The sequence below is a fragment of the Rhodamnia argentea genome, chromosome 9 (genome assembly GCF_020921035.1).
Source record: "Rhodamnia argentea isolate NSW1041297 chromosome 9, ASM2092103v1, whole genome shotgun sequence".
NCBI lineage: Eukaryota > Viridiplantae > Streptophyta > Magnoliopsida > Myrtales > Myrtaceae > Rhodamnia > Rhodamnia argentea.
The window spans coordinates 22439229-22454807 of record NC_063158.1 but is presented as its reverse complement, the minus strand read 5'-3'; the positions used below and the strand labels follow the sequence as shown (position 1 = coordinate 22454807).

Here is a 15579-nt window from a genome sequence, read left to right as displayed (position 1 = left end):
AGACATCGAAGAAAGCAAAAGCAACAAACAATGAAAAAGCTATCATTTTTCACTTTTGAGGTCCTCCGATTTGTGGTTCTATTTCGGTGATCCAAGATCCAACAGGCATGGAAAATCAGGGAAGACGAGCTACCAGCACCAAAAACTACAGTTTATGCAATGGAATATCTGTGAACATCACTCGTACACATCGTTTTCCTAGAACAAAACAGCAGATCCTGACAATGAGCTACGGCCAACGAAGGAGCTCCCAGCACCAAACCCAAAACTCTAATCCTAAAATCCCAGCAAGCCCGTGGCTCGATCCTGTTCTCGGGCCGCCGAATCCATATCAACAAGAGGCCGGTACAACTATTTCCGACTGTAAATTCCTTCGTCCGTATCAACAGGAGGCCGGTACAACTATTTCCGACTCTAAATTCCTTCTTGCGAACGACAGCTATTCCTGACTAACTTTTCTAACCAAAGAAGAGAATACTCCTTACCAAATTCATGTTGAATTCAACAAGATCAACGGAAACATGGTTTAGATAGGTTTTGCTTCGGTGGCCAGGAATTAAAAACATTCTCACCGGAAAACTAAAGTCGTCAAAGTCGTAGAATCACTTCGTCAACCTACCTTGTGGAACTGCCATCTTCCAAGACCAAATTTCGATTATCTTACCGAGCTTCACCAAACAAGGCAATAACCCAAAAATTACTTGGAGCACTTTGAAAAGCAGGAAAACAGGGCCGTTTTCTATTGGACATAGCTCGTGCTATAACATGAACAAAAAACCTGGATCAAGACGCAATCCAAGTCCAGGTACGAGAAAAGCCACGCATACACAGACCAGGAGCACTCTCATCCATGGAAACAAGCAAAGGGGCTACAAGAAAATAGTTTTTCCATCCTACAATTACTTGTTACACTCGTCATTAGACCCAAAAAAATGCACAGGCACACGAACACGAGAAGCATTAAGCCAGAAAACCAAGCACACCAAATACAGAGTCTTCCTCTAGGGCATCATGGAAACTACCAAAAACTATCCAGAGAACGACACTGACTAACAAGAAGCCTGACAACACACTTGCGCAGAGTCTACGCCAATAGCTATCTTTGCATGGAAAAGGGAGTTTACTCATGATAATATGTTGGACCAGTCTCAATGAGAATTTCAGGCAAAGAATCTACATAGTAAAAAAAACCAACCCTATGTCATACCTGATCTACAACTCAAACCCTTTTTAAGTTACATGCGCTTCCCTGTACATACAAAATGTTCATGACTTCTGCAGGACAAGCTTCTCGTATAGTGCAAGGAGGTCCTTCTTGCTAGGATTCTTCAATTGGAGCAACTCGGCACCGAAATTGTGACTTGTGAGTTCTTGCCTCAGCTTGAGCATGTTGAACTTGGTATAATCCTCCTGTGACGTTTTGTTGCTGTGGTTGTGCTCATCGCCTCTGTACACAGATCCACCGTCTTCAGGCTGAATGTGCATTAGGGGACTGGTTGTGCTTCGCGTCCTCTTGTTTACTCTGGAGGCCTTATCAATATCCATATCTTGAACAGATTCCGTGCCGATTTCACCGTCGTCTGCTCTGAGCCGTTTCCCGAGAGAAGCAGTCTTGAGCTTGCTGTCCAGTGCAGTTTCATTTATAAGAACGGTGGTTAACTTTTGTTGGAGGGAGTCGATTTTTGCCTGGGCGGATTGTAGCTTGACCGAGAGATCTTCCGCTCTGCTATTGGCTTCTGCACGGGCCTTTCGTTCAGTGTCGAGGAGACTTTCCAGGACCTTAACCGTAGTAGCCCTTTGCTCATTATTTGAATCCAACAAGGACTCAATTTCTTTCTCCCTTTCCTCCACTCTTGCCTCTAATAAAGTGACTTTTGAGAGGGCCTCTGTCTCCGATATACACGCTTCCTTAAGTTGATCTTCTAATGAAATTTTATCTCTCCCTAAACTCTCAATAAGCCTTTCGGCCCTCTCAATTTGGGCCAATCTCTCCATCGCCAGCCTTTGAATATCATTCTTTTCCTTTTGGGCAGTGACCGCATCTGCTCGTGCTTTGTCAGCCATTTCAGTAGATCTTCTAGCTTCTTTTTCAGCATTTCTGCACCGTTCCTGAACTTCCTCAAATCTTTTGAACTCAGATAGGTACTTCTGTTCAAGATGGATCTTCTCCTGCTCCACAATCCTAGCTTCTCTTTCAAAAGATTGGGCCTTAGCATTTGCAGTTACAAACTTCTCACTCAATGCTCTAATTTCGTTCTTCAGGGACATAATCTCCACATCATAATTCTCTATTTTTGACTCAGCAGCCTGTAAAGCATATCAATCATCAACTACAAGAAAGTGCAAAATGATAAACTGGATTAATTGTCCTACAGACCAGGACTGATGGAAACAATAAAGACGTTAACAAAACAAAATTCAAATTAACAAGTTGCTCCCTATATGTGTATTATAAAATGTGCTAAATACTGAAACGTCAGCAGTAAAATCATCGCCTTCCATTTTCAATGCTCAGAGATCAAAATGATAAGATCTTACCTTCAGCTCTGACTTTATGGTGATCAAGCACTGCTCAGCATACTCGATTTTCGTCACCTTCTCCTTCACTTCTTCCTCCTGCATAATCATCAAGAAATGGTTAACACATTGATTCCATTACAACAGGGTACAAAGAAAGAACAAGAGGAAAGTTACAGGTGTTTGCACCAACACAAGTTTGTGTGAGTGTGGGGAGCGCGCGGGGAGAGAGAGAGAGAGAGAGACCTTTGCAGCCAATTCAATAGAAAATTCCGCCCTCAGAGCATCTTCCCTCTTTTGTGTGTCCTTATTTGTGCGCTCTTGTGCAATTGCTGCCTTCTCTAAGGCTCCTTTTGCTTCTCTAACAGCAATATCATACTTCCTTTTCCACTCCTCTGCCTCCTCTTGAGCAGACTGAGCTTGTTCCCTAGCAGCAGCTAGTCTTGCCTCAGCGGCACTGCTCCGGGACTTGAGGATATTAATTTCAGAACTAGCCTGGTCATCCTCAGCTTTCTGTTTAGACAACACTTGCTCGTATTTTCTTTTCCAGTCCAGAGATTCTTGCTTTGTAGATTCTAATGTTTTCAGCAAGCTAGAAGACCTCTCTTCAAGTAAACTACAAGTACTCTGTAGTTTAGTTATGCGGCTTGAATAATCATCAGAAAGCCTGTTCTTGTCGCTGATGGCATCTCTATATTGCTTAAGATACTGAGATTTGTAATTCTCACTGGCCTCCAGTTGCTTATTAAGCAACCCCACCTGGTCTTCAATGGCCCGACATTTCAGCATGAAGGAACTCCTCTCAGATCCGACCCGATCAATTAGCCTTTTGGCAAGGTCCAGTATTGGGCCTTCCAAGCTGGGTAGTTTAAAAGCAGTAAGTCAAGGATGGAGATGGAGATAACAAACTCAGGAAACAGGAAGAAAATGTTAAAAAAAAAAAAGAAGGGAAAACCTTTGTTGCAAGAACATGGCAAGCTTTTGCCATTTCGATAGACCATGAGATGATGCCTCATATTCTGACAAAAGGGTATCAAGAACCTGCAAAATATCAACGAACACACTCAAGATGATGCCCAAAATGACATCAATAATCCATGCTCTTCCATAATATGTTGGGTAGACCAAGCATGAATAATTGTAGCATTTCTTTTTTAGACCCCAAATTTTGACATATGACGGGCTTGAGTTGTTATTTTCTCATCAAATGCTATGCAATTTAAATTTAGGAAAGAAGAGAGGATGTTTATCAAGCATAAATTTTAAACAGCGCTTCATCTAATAGTTTAAACTTTTAGAACAGTTAGAAGTGTTTCCACAAAATTTTACATGGTACTAAAGTATGCACATTCCACGCTTTAGTCTTAAGCCAAAGACTAGTCTTTACGTGAGGGAAGTGCAACAATTCAAAGATTAAACCTCACCTTCATCTAATATAGCTTTTAGGTCTGTTGGTAATGGTCCCATTACTTTGCACTGAGTATTCCAATACAATGTCTATTACAAAGAGTAAAATTTTGACAATGATCCAATGACCTCTTGGCATTAAGGAGTCTCTGATCTGGAATGGGCAACTCTATCACATAACAAGAGCTACGACATTGTAGAAATTCTGCGCAATAGAATACCCAGTGGCCTTTTGTACTCCTCTTTTACTTGTTCCACACTAAATGCTTTGCAAAGAGGAGGATCTCATCTCCCAGCATCATTATACTTGCTTGCAAAAGTTAACTTGGAAGGTACTCAGATTTATATAAAAGCCCAGTATGTTTTTTATAAGATTGATCAACAAATAAATAGCCTACCAACTTCATCATTAGATAGGTTTTTGTTATACCGCACTCCATGTCCATGGCACTAATGGTCAATACATCACAGTTCCCCTACATTTGGAACTGGACCTCGTTTGCATTTGGTGTAAGTATCCCCACTCAAGACTAGTTCTTCTTCTCTGTTTCATTCCTTCTCTCTTCTTAATCTAAATCTAAGTACGCACTAATCAGACCCCATACCAACGATGGCTGCCTCACAATTTCGCCATCATCAACATTCTAAAAGATTATTTTCCAGTAGATAAAGACAACTTTGAATCTGCATTATTGAAACACAGCCCAAATGCTCTAAAATATAAAACAAGCTCTGATTGTGAGAAGCAATTTGATCCAATGAGACATCGATGCGAAATGAGTTCACAATACCCAAGCCTCATAAACAAACAAAACAACATATTCAAGCTCAAAATATAGGTAGCATCAAGACTACTAACCTTAACAGCATTATCAATATTAGCATCAGTTGTATGACAAGCTGCTCTCAGCCTCTTTTCCATGCTTTGTATAGCATGTGAACACTGCAAGTCTGCCTCCATAAATGCATTCCTCCTGAAATCCTGTATGGACCAATTTAGTCAGGAGAGGATTGCTTTAGTTATTGGTCCGAATACAAAGAAATCAAAATAATTAAACAAAAATAGACCATCTTCATTAACCAAAATTAGTCAACACACCACAGCATTTTTACGAAAAGGAAATATTACAATTATACGTTATCTACCAATACCAGCATGTCATCTTTTAACCGCATCAAACTCCCTATTCCAGAACTTGAGACTAAGCATTTCAAAATCCCGCTAAACAAGATTTTCAAATATGTTGACCACTCAGTTTTTGCACTTTCTGCGACACATCAATTTTTAGACCAATTGCCTCATAATGCGAGGAAAAAAAATTTGAATGCTATATGGATTTCCATATTCTGACACGACAATATACATAGAAGGGAGGAAATAAAATAAAATGTTGACCCCCAACAAGAAAAACAACAGTAGCAATGCCAAACCCAATGCAACCATCTAATTACAAGCACAAAGGAAAAAAGTAAACTAATGTAATAATCATCACAGAACCAAATTATTGGGAGCCACACATGATAAAAATAGCATAACAATTCCACTTCATTGCAACAAAAAAAAATGGTTAGCATATTGTAACTTAGGCACCACCTCAAAAGCCCTTCTAAAGAACTTATGGAGAAGCTCCTCATGTTTCTTCCTTGCTGAACCAGCACCAACAGCACTCGCATTGAATGCAGCTAATGATTTTTGTACTGCTTCCTCATGAGCCTCCCTCATGCCAACCTAGATTAACTGAAATTAGAAAATATCAAAATAATAGAGCATTCATTTCTCTGGCTAAGTGTTGCTTACTTCCTCTGGTGGCTTGGAGCGGTCAAAAGTAGACATGTAGACTTCAGTAGCTGAATCATAAGCTCTACGACACTCAGCTTCTTCAACACTCTGCAGAAATAAGAGGTAAATAAGAATGAAAACATAACTACTGCAAATTTCAATAGATAGCAGTGACAAGTGTTGATCAGCACCACACAGTTCTTTAGCTTTGCCCTTCTAATAACATTGATAACTTAATCAAAAGATGATAAAACCATTTGAAATTTAACTCAACACATTAGAGAAATAAACAGAAAAAAACAGAATTAGGACAGACTTCATTTTTCAAAATGAAAAAGATTCTGACGTCAAAACAAAGAGAAGTCCCTCAGCTCATTAATATGCAATAACTTAATTTTTAATAGAAGCTCATAACAATTTTTTTATTTCTAGTGACACAAAGTATTCAGTGGAAGGTAGCAAACATATCAAGCAATCTAAATGTCAGGCACCAAAACTATTTTTGTCAATAAAATGCATCGTATTTCCCAAAATTAATCAAATGTCCATCTTTATTACATTAGTTTTATTTGTAAAAACTCATAGCCAGGCCTGTTAATTAGCTGAATAATTTTGCCTCTTTTACATCATGTGGATGAAAAACAAATTGCAACAGAATATAAAGGATTCTCTCTCTTAACCACGTTAAATCTGAGAATTAAACTTTCTCAATGTTTAATGTCATTAAGTGCTTTTGATAACATTTAACTACACAACTATCTTTGTGCGTGAAAATCACTTGATGCGGTAAGTAAGGAAGTTATTCAACGGAAATCAAAACCTTACCATCTTTTCACCAAAACCCTCTGAAAAATGCTCGCTATTCCACATTTGGTTTTATTTTATATTATCAAACTTCTTATTTTCATTTTCAGTACTTAAAGACTTCGGCACTTAATATTCAGTACTTAAATTTTCAGCTTGTTATCAAACGATGAGCCCTTCATTGCAGACACCCATTTAGTCATGAGTCAACTTGTGACAAAAATCCTCGGCGTCAATCACCCCAGGAAATTAAAAAGCAAACAGGCAAAGGCATAGAGGCACCAGGTGGTTTCATCTAACACTTGGCAAAATTGTTGTACCAATCACTGGAGGAAATTATCACGCCTACTCAGATCAAACCCAAAGTCTTTAGATTGAAAACATAATGAAATTCAAGATATTACCAACCTGCCATGAAGATGATATCGTAGGCACTGCGCCATTATTCAAAGCCTCTAAGTAAGACTCTGTGATACCTACTAGAACAGGGCCAGTCAAGACAGTGGCCCCAACTTGCTTGGGCCTTGTTCTCTCAAAAACAAACTTTGTCAAAGCCTCCAACCCGGACCTAAACTCAGGCCTCAGTTTATCCATCTGCATTCAACATCACACATACAAACCATCAAATAAGAACTATAGAGTGAAAAAAATTTGCTGAAGTAGATAAAAGCGCATCTAACAATGACAATATACTCACGGATATTTGATCAAGCCGCTGGAGATCATTTTCATTATTCAAAGGTCGCACGAGGGTGAAACATTCTCTATCTGGAAATAGAGCTCGTATAGAGTCCCGAATCTGGAAAGTATATCTTTAAAAGATTACAACCTCTAACAACATAAAGAAACACTGAAAAAGTAGTAGCAGTTAGTACCCCTACAGCAAAGATGTATGCATAGACACAAGCAGGCACCAGGCAAATAAGAAAACAATGACGCACTGAAGCATTGTGCCAAGTTCCTTTAATGCTAGAACATTACAAAAGGAGCTTTTAGCCCAACCATTATAATGAATCAGTTCTTAAGCAAGTGGTCTAACTACAATCTAAATTTTAACAATCATCTACTCCCACTACCTTTTTTTTTTTTTTTTTTGGTTGGGGAGGGGGGCCTTCCAATACATGTTTGACCACCCAAAATTATAACAGCAAACAATTAGTTGCAACCAAACAAGTTCAAGTAGTACTTATGACTAGGTTGGCACAAGCCCAATTGTATGTGGAAACATCCCATTATCATAGATTGATATTTGCCTCACATAAACTAGTGTTAAATAAGGTAAGAGAAAATGTTTATAGGAGCTCCAATTCATGGATCCCACACTAAAAGGGGAAAAACAAAAAAGTAGATAATACCTCATTTTTGGCAGCTATATCTCTTCCAGTACCTTGAACTGGCCTCAAAGCAAGTTCTAGGTAGTCACGTGGTGTTATTCTCCTATTATCTTCCACTAAATCCAAATAGAAATCCTACATAATGTAGCAACAAAAACAATAGCTCAATACCCAAACAATTCACCTTGTCTAAATTTATAATCACAGTTTCCAAAGTAAAAGAAGCAGAATAATTTGGGGAAATTACTCTCAGAAGCCAAACAAAGATAGGGGAGAACTGTCCCAACTCAGAAGCACTACTCTTCCCCCCAGACGCTCTCACACGAATATGCTTAGTCATTTGAGTAACGAGAGACAGCCGGTCCAGTGCAGCTTCATCAATCCCCCCCATCTGAATACGAGTTATACACAAGCAAAATGAGTAATAAGAAGACATAAAACTGAAGTCTGAAGTATCTTAGAAACTTCAGCAAAGTAGCAATAAAGCTGGCAGAAAGGGAAAAAGTTTAAGACGCAATCAGCAACTTATACATAAAACTAATACGACAAATATCAAACATCTAGGACTAGAAAACATTATCACTATAACTTTGGAAGACTTTACCAACCTGATTGTAGATGAACATGCTAGACAAGAGGACGGCCAATGAAAATATTTGTGTGCTGTATGTTCCCTTCACATAAAGAAAGAGTTCAACAACCACCATAAGAATTAAATCAGCGATCAACAATTAATACGCAATTCATTGAACTTGGCCCACCGTTTGATCATAAGCATCAATGCCTTCACTGTCCAAAAGCAAGAGATTGTACTCAGTTCCATCAAGAGCTCTTCTCTTCAACGGTGCACTCCACAACCAAAGCCCTTTGGTGCATGGTCTGTGGGTTGATGCTACTTGAAATCCACTACTCTTTCCAAGAAGCTACAGAACAAAATAAACATCATGATAAATATCATAGCACCTTCATCTTACTGGATCAACTGATACAGGCCAAAATAAAGACAACTGAACAATCAGAACCAAAGCAGAAATCACAGCAAATGGAAGAAATAATGCACTAATAAGAATAGGGAAAACTGAGATTTGAACACAATCTAGGAGACAACCGAATTGTTTATTATTCCGCACTACACTTGGCTGCCAAAGAGAGGAGTGTTCCCTACTATGTTTAGTATTTTTCTATTAAAATCTGTCTTGATCATATTGCGCATAACTGCATTAGTTTATGCAATATTGTCGTCAATATGACTTTTTCAGCATCTTCTCACAATATCAACTACATGCATTTGAATTCAGTCGTTTGTTATAGCCAGCAATTCCTCCATCTCAAATGCACTACAATTGAAAGAATTTGCATCTCCAAAAAACAATGAGAGGTTTCCTAATAGTGAGGTGCCATCTTTAGGTTATTTCAAGGTTCACATAAGGACATATCTATGGCAACAGCAGTAGGAATCTTATGTGTGACCCTTTAAATTTTTTAACGAGCTGTTTGGAATAAAGTTTGTCTTCTTTCACTTCTACTGTCATTTGCATCATCGAGACCTTCGACCTCACGAACACCTTGAACCACGCTCCAATCATCAAATGTACAATTAGCAGTGCATTCTGCACCGTGGAACTTTCAATCATTCTCTAGAACTGGTTATGTCCTTATGTTTTGATATTCAGAGAAAGGAGACTTTCAACGTCATGACGACCTTCAACCATGTTCCGATTATCAAAGATATAACTAGTAGAGCATTCTCTACCATGAAATTTTCCATCATTCTCCAGAACTGATTACATCTTAATATTTCCACAAATGATTCTGCTCTCACCTTGCCATGATAATTCACAAATTCAGAGAAAGGAAGGTTTTGCTAAATAGATAAGACAGCAAGGACCCACTTTTACATATCTTGCATGGAAAGCCGACGAAAGCTATTACCACTTGCCTGTGTATGGCCCTTGCCACAGACGAAGATGTCTAAACCCTAACTGGCCACAAAGACTACTGAATATGCTCTCAGATTGCTACAAATCGCTAGTTGAGTCAGCAAAAACTGATCGTAAAACCACCATTAGATGCTCGCCGGAACTACAATTCCGAAAGCACATATACCACTATATAAGTTTTGTCCCACCAAAAAAATTGTGGCCTAAGCTCACGCAACTCAGAATTCAAAACCGTAGTGCGTGAACTGGGAAATCACTTTTCAAGAGAGGGATAAAGTGAGCCTACACATCCAGCCACAAAAGGCAGGGTCCAGTACACCTGGAATTACAAAAAACACAACCCTCAGGCATACTAAATCCACTTCAGGCCAAATTGCACCAAAATGTAAACATCCTAGCCTTCACCTTGCCTAAACAACAGTGTTTTACCTGCACAGTAGAGCAACCCAAATGCTCACCGGAACTCCTCTTGCAAAAGTACATAAACCACTATCCAACACGGCGCCTAACTCAACCACTTCCGGATTTCGCACACCAAGCACCAGACCACGGGAATTTTTCAGAACTCAGCAGAATGAAGTAAAAAAACCTAGTAAAGTCAGCCCTCATCGCTCGAGAACTGCAATCAGAAACTCGAGCCCTTGGAATCCAAACTACACTAGAGAGCGCAAACCCTAGCCATCGACATATCATCATTAACATCACAACCAGCGCCCAACATTGGCGCAGTGAGAAAAGCTCACCTGGTTCAAAATAAAGCTCTTCCCCTGTCGAGCACGGCCGCACACGGAGACGACGCCAATCGGCTCCTTCACCAGCTGCAACACCGCCACGGCCTCCGGATCCATCCGGAACCTCCCCTTCTCGTCGCAATAGACGAGGCGGATCGGCCGCGCGGGCCCGGTGACCGACGCCGGCGAGGACGACGGGGAAGGCGCGTACGACTGCGGCGAGGCGTCGGAGGGGGCGTCCCTCCCTCTGTTGAACAGCCTCATCATCGCGGCGCGGGTGGTCTCGAGGTTTTTGAGCTCCTCGATCTGCTTGACGAGCTCGCTAGTGCAGCAGTGCCTCTGGTTCCATGCCTCCGCTTTCTCAGTTGCTTTTGAGAGCAGGGGAGGGAAAGGGAGGTGAAGCGTGACTTTTTGGGCGGCGAAGTGAAATTGAGCGAGACGGTGAAGAAACACTTGAATTTACGAAAACGGACAGGGGAGCTCCGTGCAAAACGAGGGTGCTTTTGGTCATTTCGCGACGAAGTCCTCGCGACTGCTTGACTGTCAAGCCACAAACAAAGCGCCAGCCCGGGATTTTAACACCGTTGTGTTGTAAGCCTGCGAAATTAATCGATAATACTAATGAATTCGGACATTTGATAGAGCAACAAAAAAAAAAAAACTACGAAATTTTTGTTTGCGAATTGAATGGTATTAGAAATTTCTAGGAACTCAATCGAGATAATGCGTCGAGAATTGAATGGCATTAGAAATTCGTCAATCATTCTATTTGTTTTGCGAAAAATATGATATTTCTGAAAATGTATTTTTCGATATAAAAAATATTTTCCATCGTTTGATTAGGAAAATTATGATAAATATACACTATATAGGTGATGATGGCTTGCGTATAGGTAACTAAGGAATCCGACACGAGCACCGAAGTCTTGAGACCGAATCCTTGCCTCATGAGCACAAGCACTGTCTTGGATCATTCAAAACTAAGCCCAAGAATTTAGTGCTTGTGCCTGGTTAAGGGTGCGCAAATCGGACCGATTGGATTGGGAACCGCCCGAACCGAACTGGACCAAAGGTCCGGTTCCCGCTTTTATAGTAATTCGGTTCGGTTCTCGGTTCTTCTAATTGCAAGTTAAGATATTAGTTCCAAACAAGTAAACATTAGAATTACTTTAAAAAAAAAATCAATCGATCCGATCCAGAGCGTTCGGTTCCCAATTCTTAGAACCGCTCAAGGACCGTATCGAACCCATAAGTCCGATTCGGTTCCCATGACCATTGGGCCGGTTTCTAGTTCCAACAAATTAGGAATTGGGACTACCGATCCGGTACCTAGTTCTCGAGAGGAACCGGATTGGACCAAGAACCAATCGGCTCTATGCCTCGCTACTTTGGCGTCCTAACCCCGATCGATAGGGATTAGGCCTAGGTCCCCGACCCTCAAGCCTTACTAAGACCCAATACCCGGGATCGGAACCCCGTCTCCCTTGCCTAAGTCAATCGAGGTCAGGCTGGGACTCTAGTATCAATGCCCACACTTGGGCCCGTCGAGGCCGGGCCCCGAACCCCAATCCATAGAGGTTGGGCGCGGGACCTTGGTGCCCATGCTCGAGTCCATAAAGGCTACTAGCCTTGGTCCCTAATACTCAAGCCTAGGGCCAATCGATGGATCAAGGCATAAGCATAGGAGTCCCGGGCCGGGCCTCGATGGACCCGAGCATGGGCGCTAGCGTCTAGCCTTGATGGATTTGGACATAGGCGACGATGACCCGGGCCCAATCTCGATATTCTTGGGCTCGGCCTTGATGGACCCAAGCACAACAACTGGGTTCTTGGTTACAGCCTAGATAGACTTGGCCAAAGCCCCGGCTCCTTGAGCCTGGCATTGTTGCCATGGGCTCGGGGAACTAACATTTGAGTTTCTATACATAAGAGTAGATTTCCTAGTCCAATCGCCGAATATGATAGAAAATGATTTTATGATTTTTTAAAGAGAAAATAAATTTCTAGAATTTAAACTTTCACAGGACAATATTTTTGGTCGACTCATTTTGCTGAGCTATCCAACCTTCGAAAAATGAGAAATCTTCCAGAAACACGTTTTTCGCGTCTCGTGTTTAAGGTGTATCCGGAGCTCGGCTCGTGTTGCGAGGTGCATTTGGGCTCACATGTTCGAACACATGGAAATCGACAAAGTCGAAGTGGCCCGAACCAGACCCATGCTTTAAAGAGCATTCAACGACGACGACGCTCTCTATGACCAAAAAAAAAAAAAAAACGACGACGACGCTCTCCCTTTATATGATTATGATGCACGTGGTCCACGCCCCATAAAGATGGGCTCATCCTTGAGCACGGTTAGGCTTATCAGATTGGCGGGTCAAATCGGATGGAAAGTGGGCCGATCCATATTTACTCATTTGCATTCAAAGCAAACCTAGCGATCCATACTTAAGACCACCCTATCTTACTAAAACAATTTTACATTTAATTCAATTTTAAAAAACTTGTTCCTAAATTTTTATCTTTCTATGAAATCGCCGAATTTCCTTCTTCCTCCACCGGCCAACAAACGGTGGTTGACGGTCGGCTACCGGCGGCGGCGATCGATCAAACCCTTGCAAGCTCGAGGCTCGCTCGAGGCCGGCGAGACTCGAGCTCACCCGTAGTCGTCGATGCCGGTCAAGAAGAGGGACAAGGAAAAAGGAAAAGATAGAAAAGAACAAAATAAAAAATTCGCGGCCCTTGTCGGATTTTATGGAAGAAAAAAAAATTATAAAAAAATCAAAGGACTAAAAATTCACAAAACTTTTTTATGTCTAACTCCCTCGTTAATGGATCGATAAAAGAATTCTTCTCTCATCAAATCTCGAGATAGTTAAGTAGCTCATTTACGACCTATTAAGTTATTAAGTAACTCATTTATGTCCTACACTATTAAATGTGGGTTTTAAACCCATTTTTGCCACTTCCAAGCACAGTCCGTGTATATGACTGCAGAAAATATGTGTTTGCCTCTTGCAGGGGGTTTCAAGAAGAGGGTGAACTCTATGCGTTGATGGGCTACACAAGGTGTTCGATAAAATGCCTCAATGAGCCTATATTGTATCTTGTCATTCCCCGTTTCAGTGACGAAAGGGGTGGAGATTGCACTGCACGTGCTGACGTGTGTGTCGAAAATGACCAATGGGTTTGACTTGCGACTGCCGACGAGCAGAGCGAGGATGTTAAGGACAGTGAGCACTGAGCCCAGTGCAACGAAAACCTCAAAAATACTCCGAACCGAAATTAGGGATCCATGTTAATACTTTTATAGGTATTCATAATCATGTTAACACTTCCACCATCTTTTAAATCTGTCAATATAAGTGTTCATTTTAATAGTAATTCTATTCAAGTAGCATGTTCACATGGAGTGCTTAAATGAGATTAAATGGTGGGTTTGAGTTTTCATATGTTGGATTAAATATTAATGGGATTTAATAATATGGTCGGGTCGGAGTATTGATCACTAAATTTGTAATTAAATGGATCAATTTGGATGAGGTCAATTTCAACCCGACCTACCCATTTGACAGGCCTAGTAGAGACACTGTCCACAATAGAGACGCTTACGATTTGCTCCCGATTCGACGCACCTCCTCTATAGTGTGCAAGCAGATGTTATTACTTTCTCTCGAGCTGTGATAATATCATTTGATCAGACCATTGCATCATTTATTTTACTTGAATTCTTGCTCTTTTCAATTTCTACACGCCTCTATGACCATTATGTGACATTAGACCGAGATCTCCTATCACCAACTAGACCCCCCTGGCTTGATTCGACTTATCGATGCTCTTCTTTTAATTGTAGACGGGCTTTAAGTAAGCCCTTTTATACGTAAGCAGCAAATAAGCAACAATAAAACTACAAAAACAACCACCATGACGAAGTTCAATGATGTTTTGATTGAGCATAAATGAGTTTTCGATAAAACGATTCCCCCACTCAACTTTAATTTAGGAAGTTCTTACTCCCCCTTCGTCCGGATGATCATGCAAACATGTTATCGGTATATTAATGTAAAACAACTATGCATAGCTGAATTTGTTACGGTAATTTATGTACTTATAATTGTTTACTGCTATAAGCCGAAACCCACGATTCTCGTGGAAATCCTACGGGGATAACTTTTAAAAAATTCCTAAACATATTGCATTTTTGCCCACTTAGTCCAAAACTTTTCAATTGGGCTAATTTGACCATAAATCTTTTGAAAATTTGCTAATGGAGTCTATCCGGCTAATTTTGATAGGAAATCACCGACGACGACATTGCACGATCGATGGTAAACATGGAAATTTTTCATAGATTTTAATGTTATTTCTGATTGTTTCCTTTGTATCCCTTTTCGGCTGTTCTCCCCTTCACTTTTTTCTTGTCTTTTTATTTTTTAAATGAGGCTGACGATCCACTGCAGCACCGGGTGAGGGGTCGGGAAATGAGAGAAAACAAAAAAAGGAAAAGGCAAAAAAGAAAGGGGAAAAGAAAAAAGTCGAAAAAATTATAAAAGTTATCCACGTCGGCTCCGGCCTTTTCACGTAAGACCGCCGGCGTCCACGTCAGCGATTTCTGATTGAAAAATTGCCAAAAGATTTTTTTGACTAAATTGATCAAATTCAAAGATTTAAGATTGAGTTAGCACAAGTATAAAAAGTTTATGACTTTTTTTTTGTTTGGTAATTTTACCAAACCCAACGATATGTGTGCTTATAATAGAAAGTTAGGTGGAAATGGAAAAACTATATAACGAATAAATTACAAATCCAATGTACCACAAAAACTCAACTTGAAGAAAGTAAATCGAAGGTGATAGAAAGAGAACAAAGATAAGATAATCTGCCATCCTAAGGATTATAATCTTTTGTCCTATGGAATTGCTATGAATTCTTATTTATGACCCGTTTAACAGCTCTTGACTTCACTTTTTCAATTGTTCGATATGTTTTTTTTTTGTCGAAAATTGTTCGATATTCACATGTCACGAAATTGGCTACTTTTTACTAGCACCACCTTTGGCGTAGCC

The 15579-nt window shown here is 40.4% G+C and overlaps 1 protein-coding gene across 1 annotated transcript; it reads right to left on the bottom strand.

The window, feature by feature from the left end:
• Positions 1-947: 947 nt before the first annotated feature.
• On the bottom strand, positions 948-10949 carry LOC115739714 (guanylate-binding protein 1-like). Its single transcript, XM_048284980.1, has 14 exons — positions 10526-10949; positions 8604-8765; positions 8451-8516; positions 8090-8233; positions 7864-7977; positions 7206-7307; positions 6917-7102; positions 5723-5812; positions 5519-5653; positions 4784-4906; positions 3473-3558; positions 2764-3376; positions 2539-2616; positions 948-2307 (listed from the first exon to the last, which is right to left on the bottom strand). The coding sequence occupies exons 1-14, from the start codon at positions 10778-10780 to the stop codon at positions 1267-1269; spliced, it is 3195 nt and encodes a 1064-aa protein (XP_048140937.1). The 5' UTR covers positions 10781-10949; the 3' UTR covers positions 948-1266.
• Positions 10950-15579: the final 4630 nt, after the last annotated feature.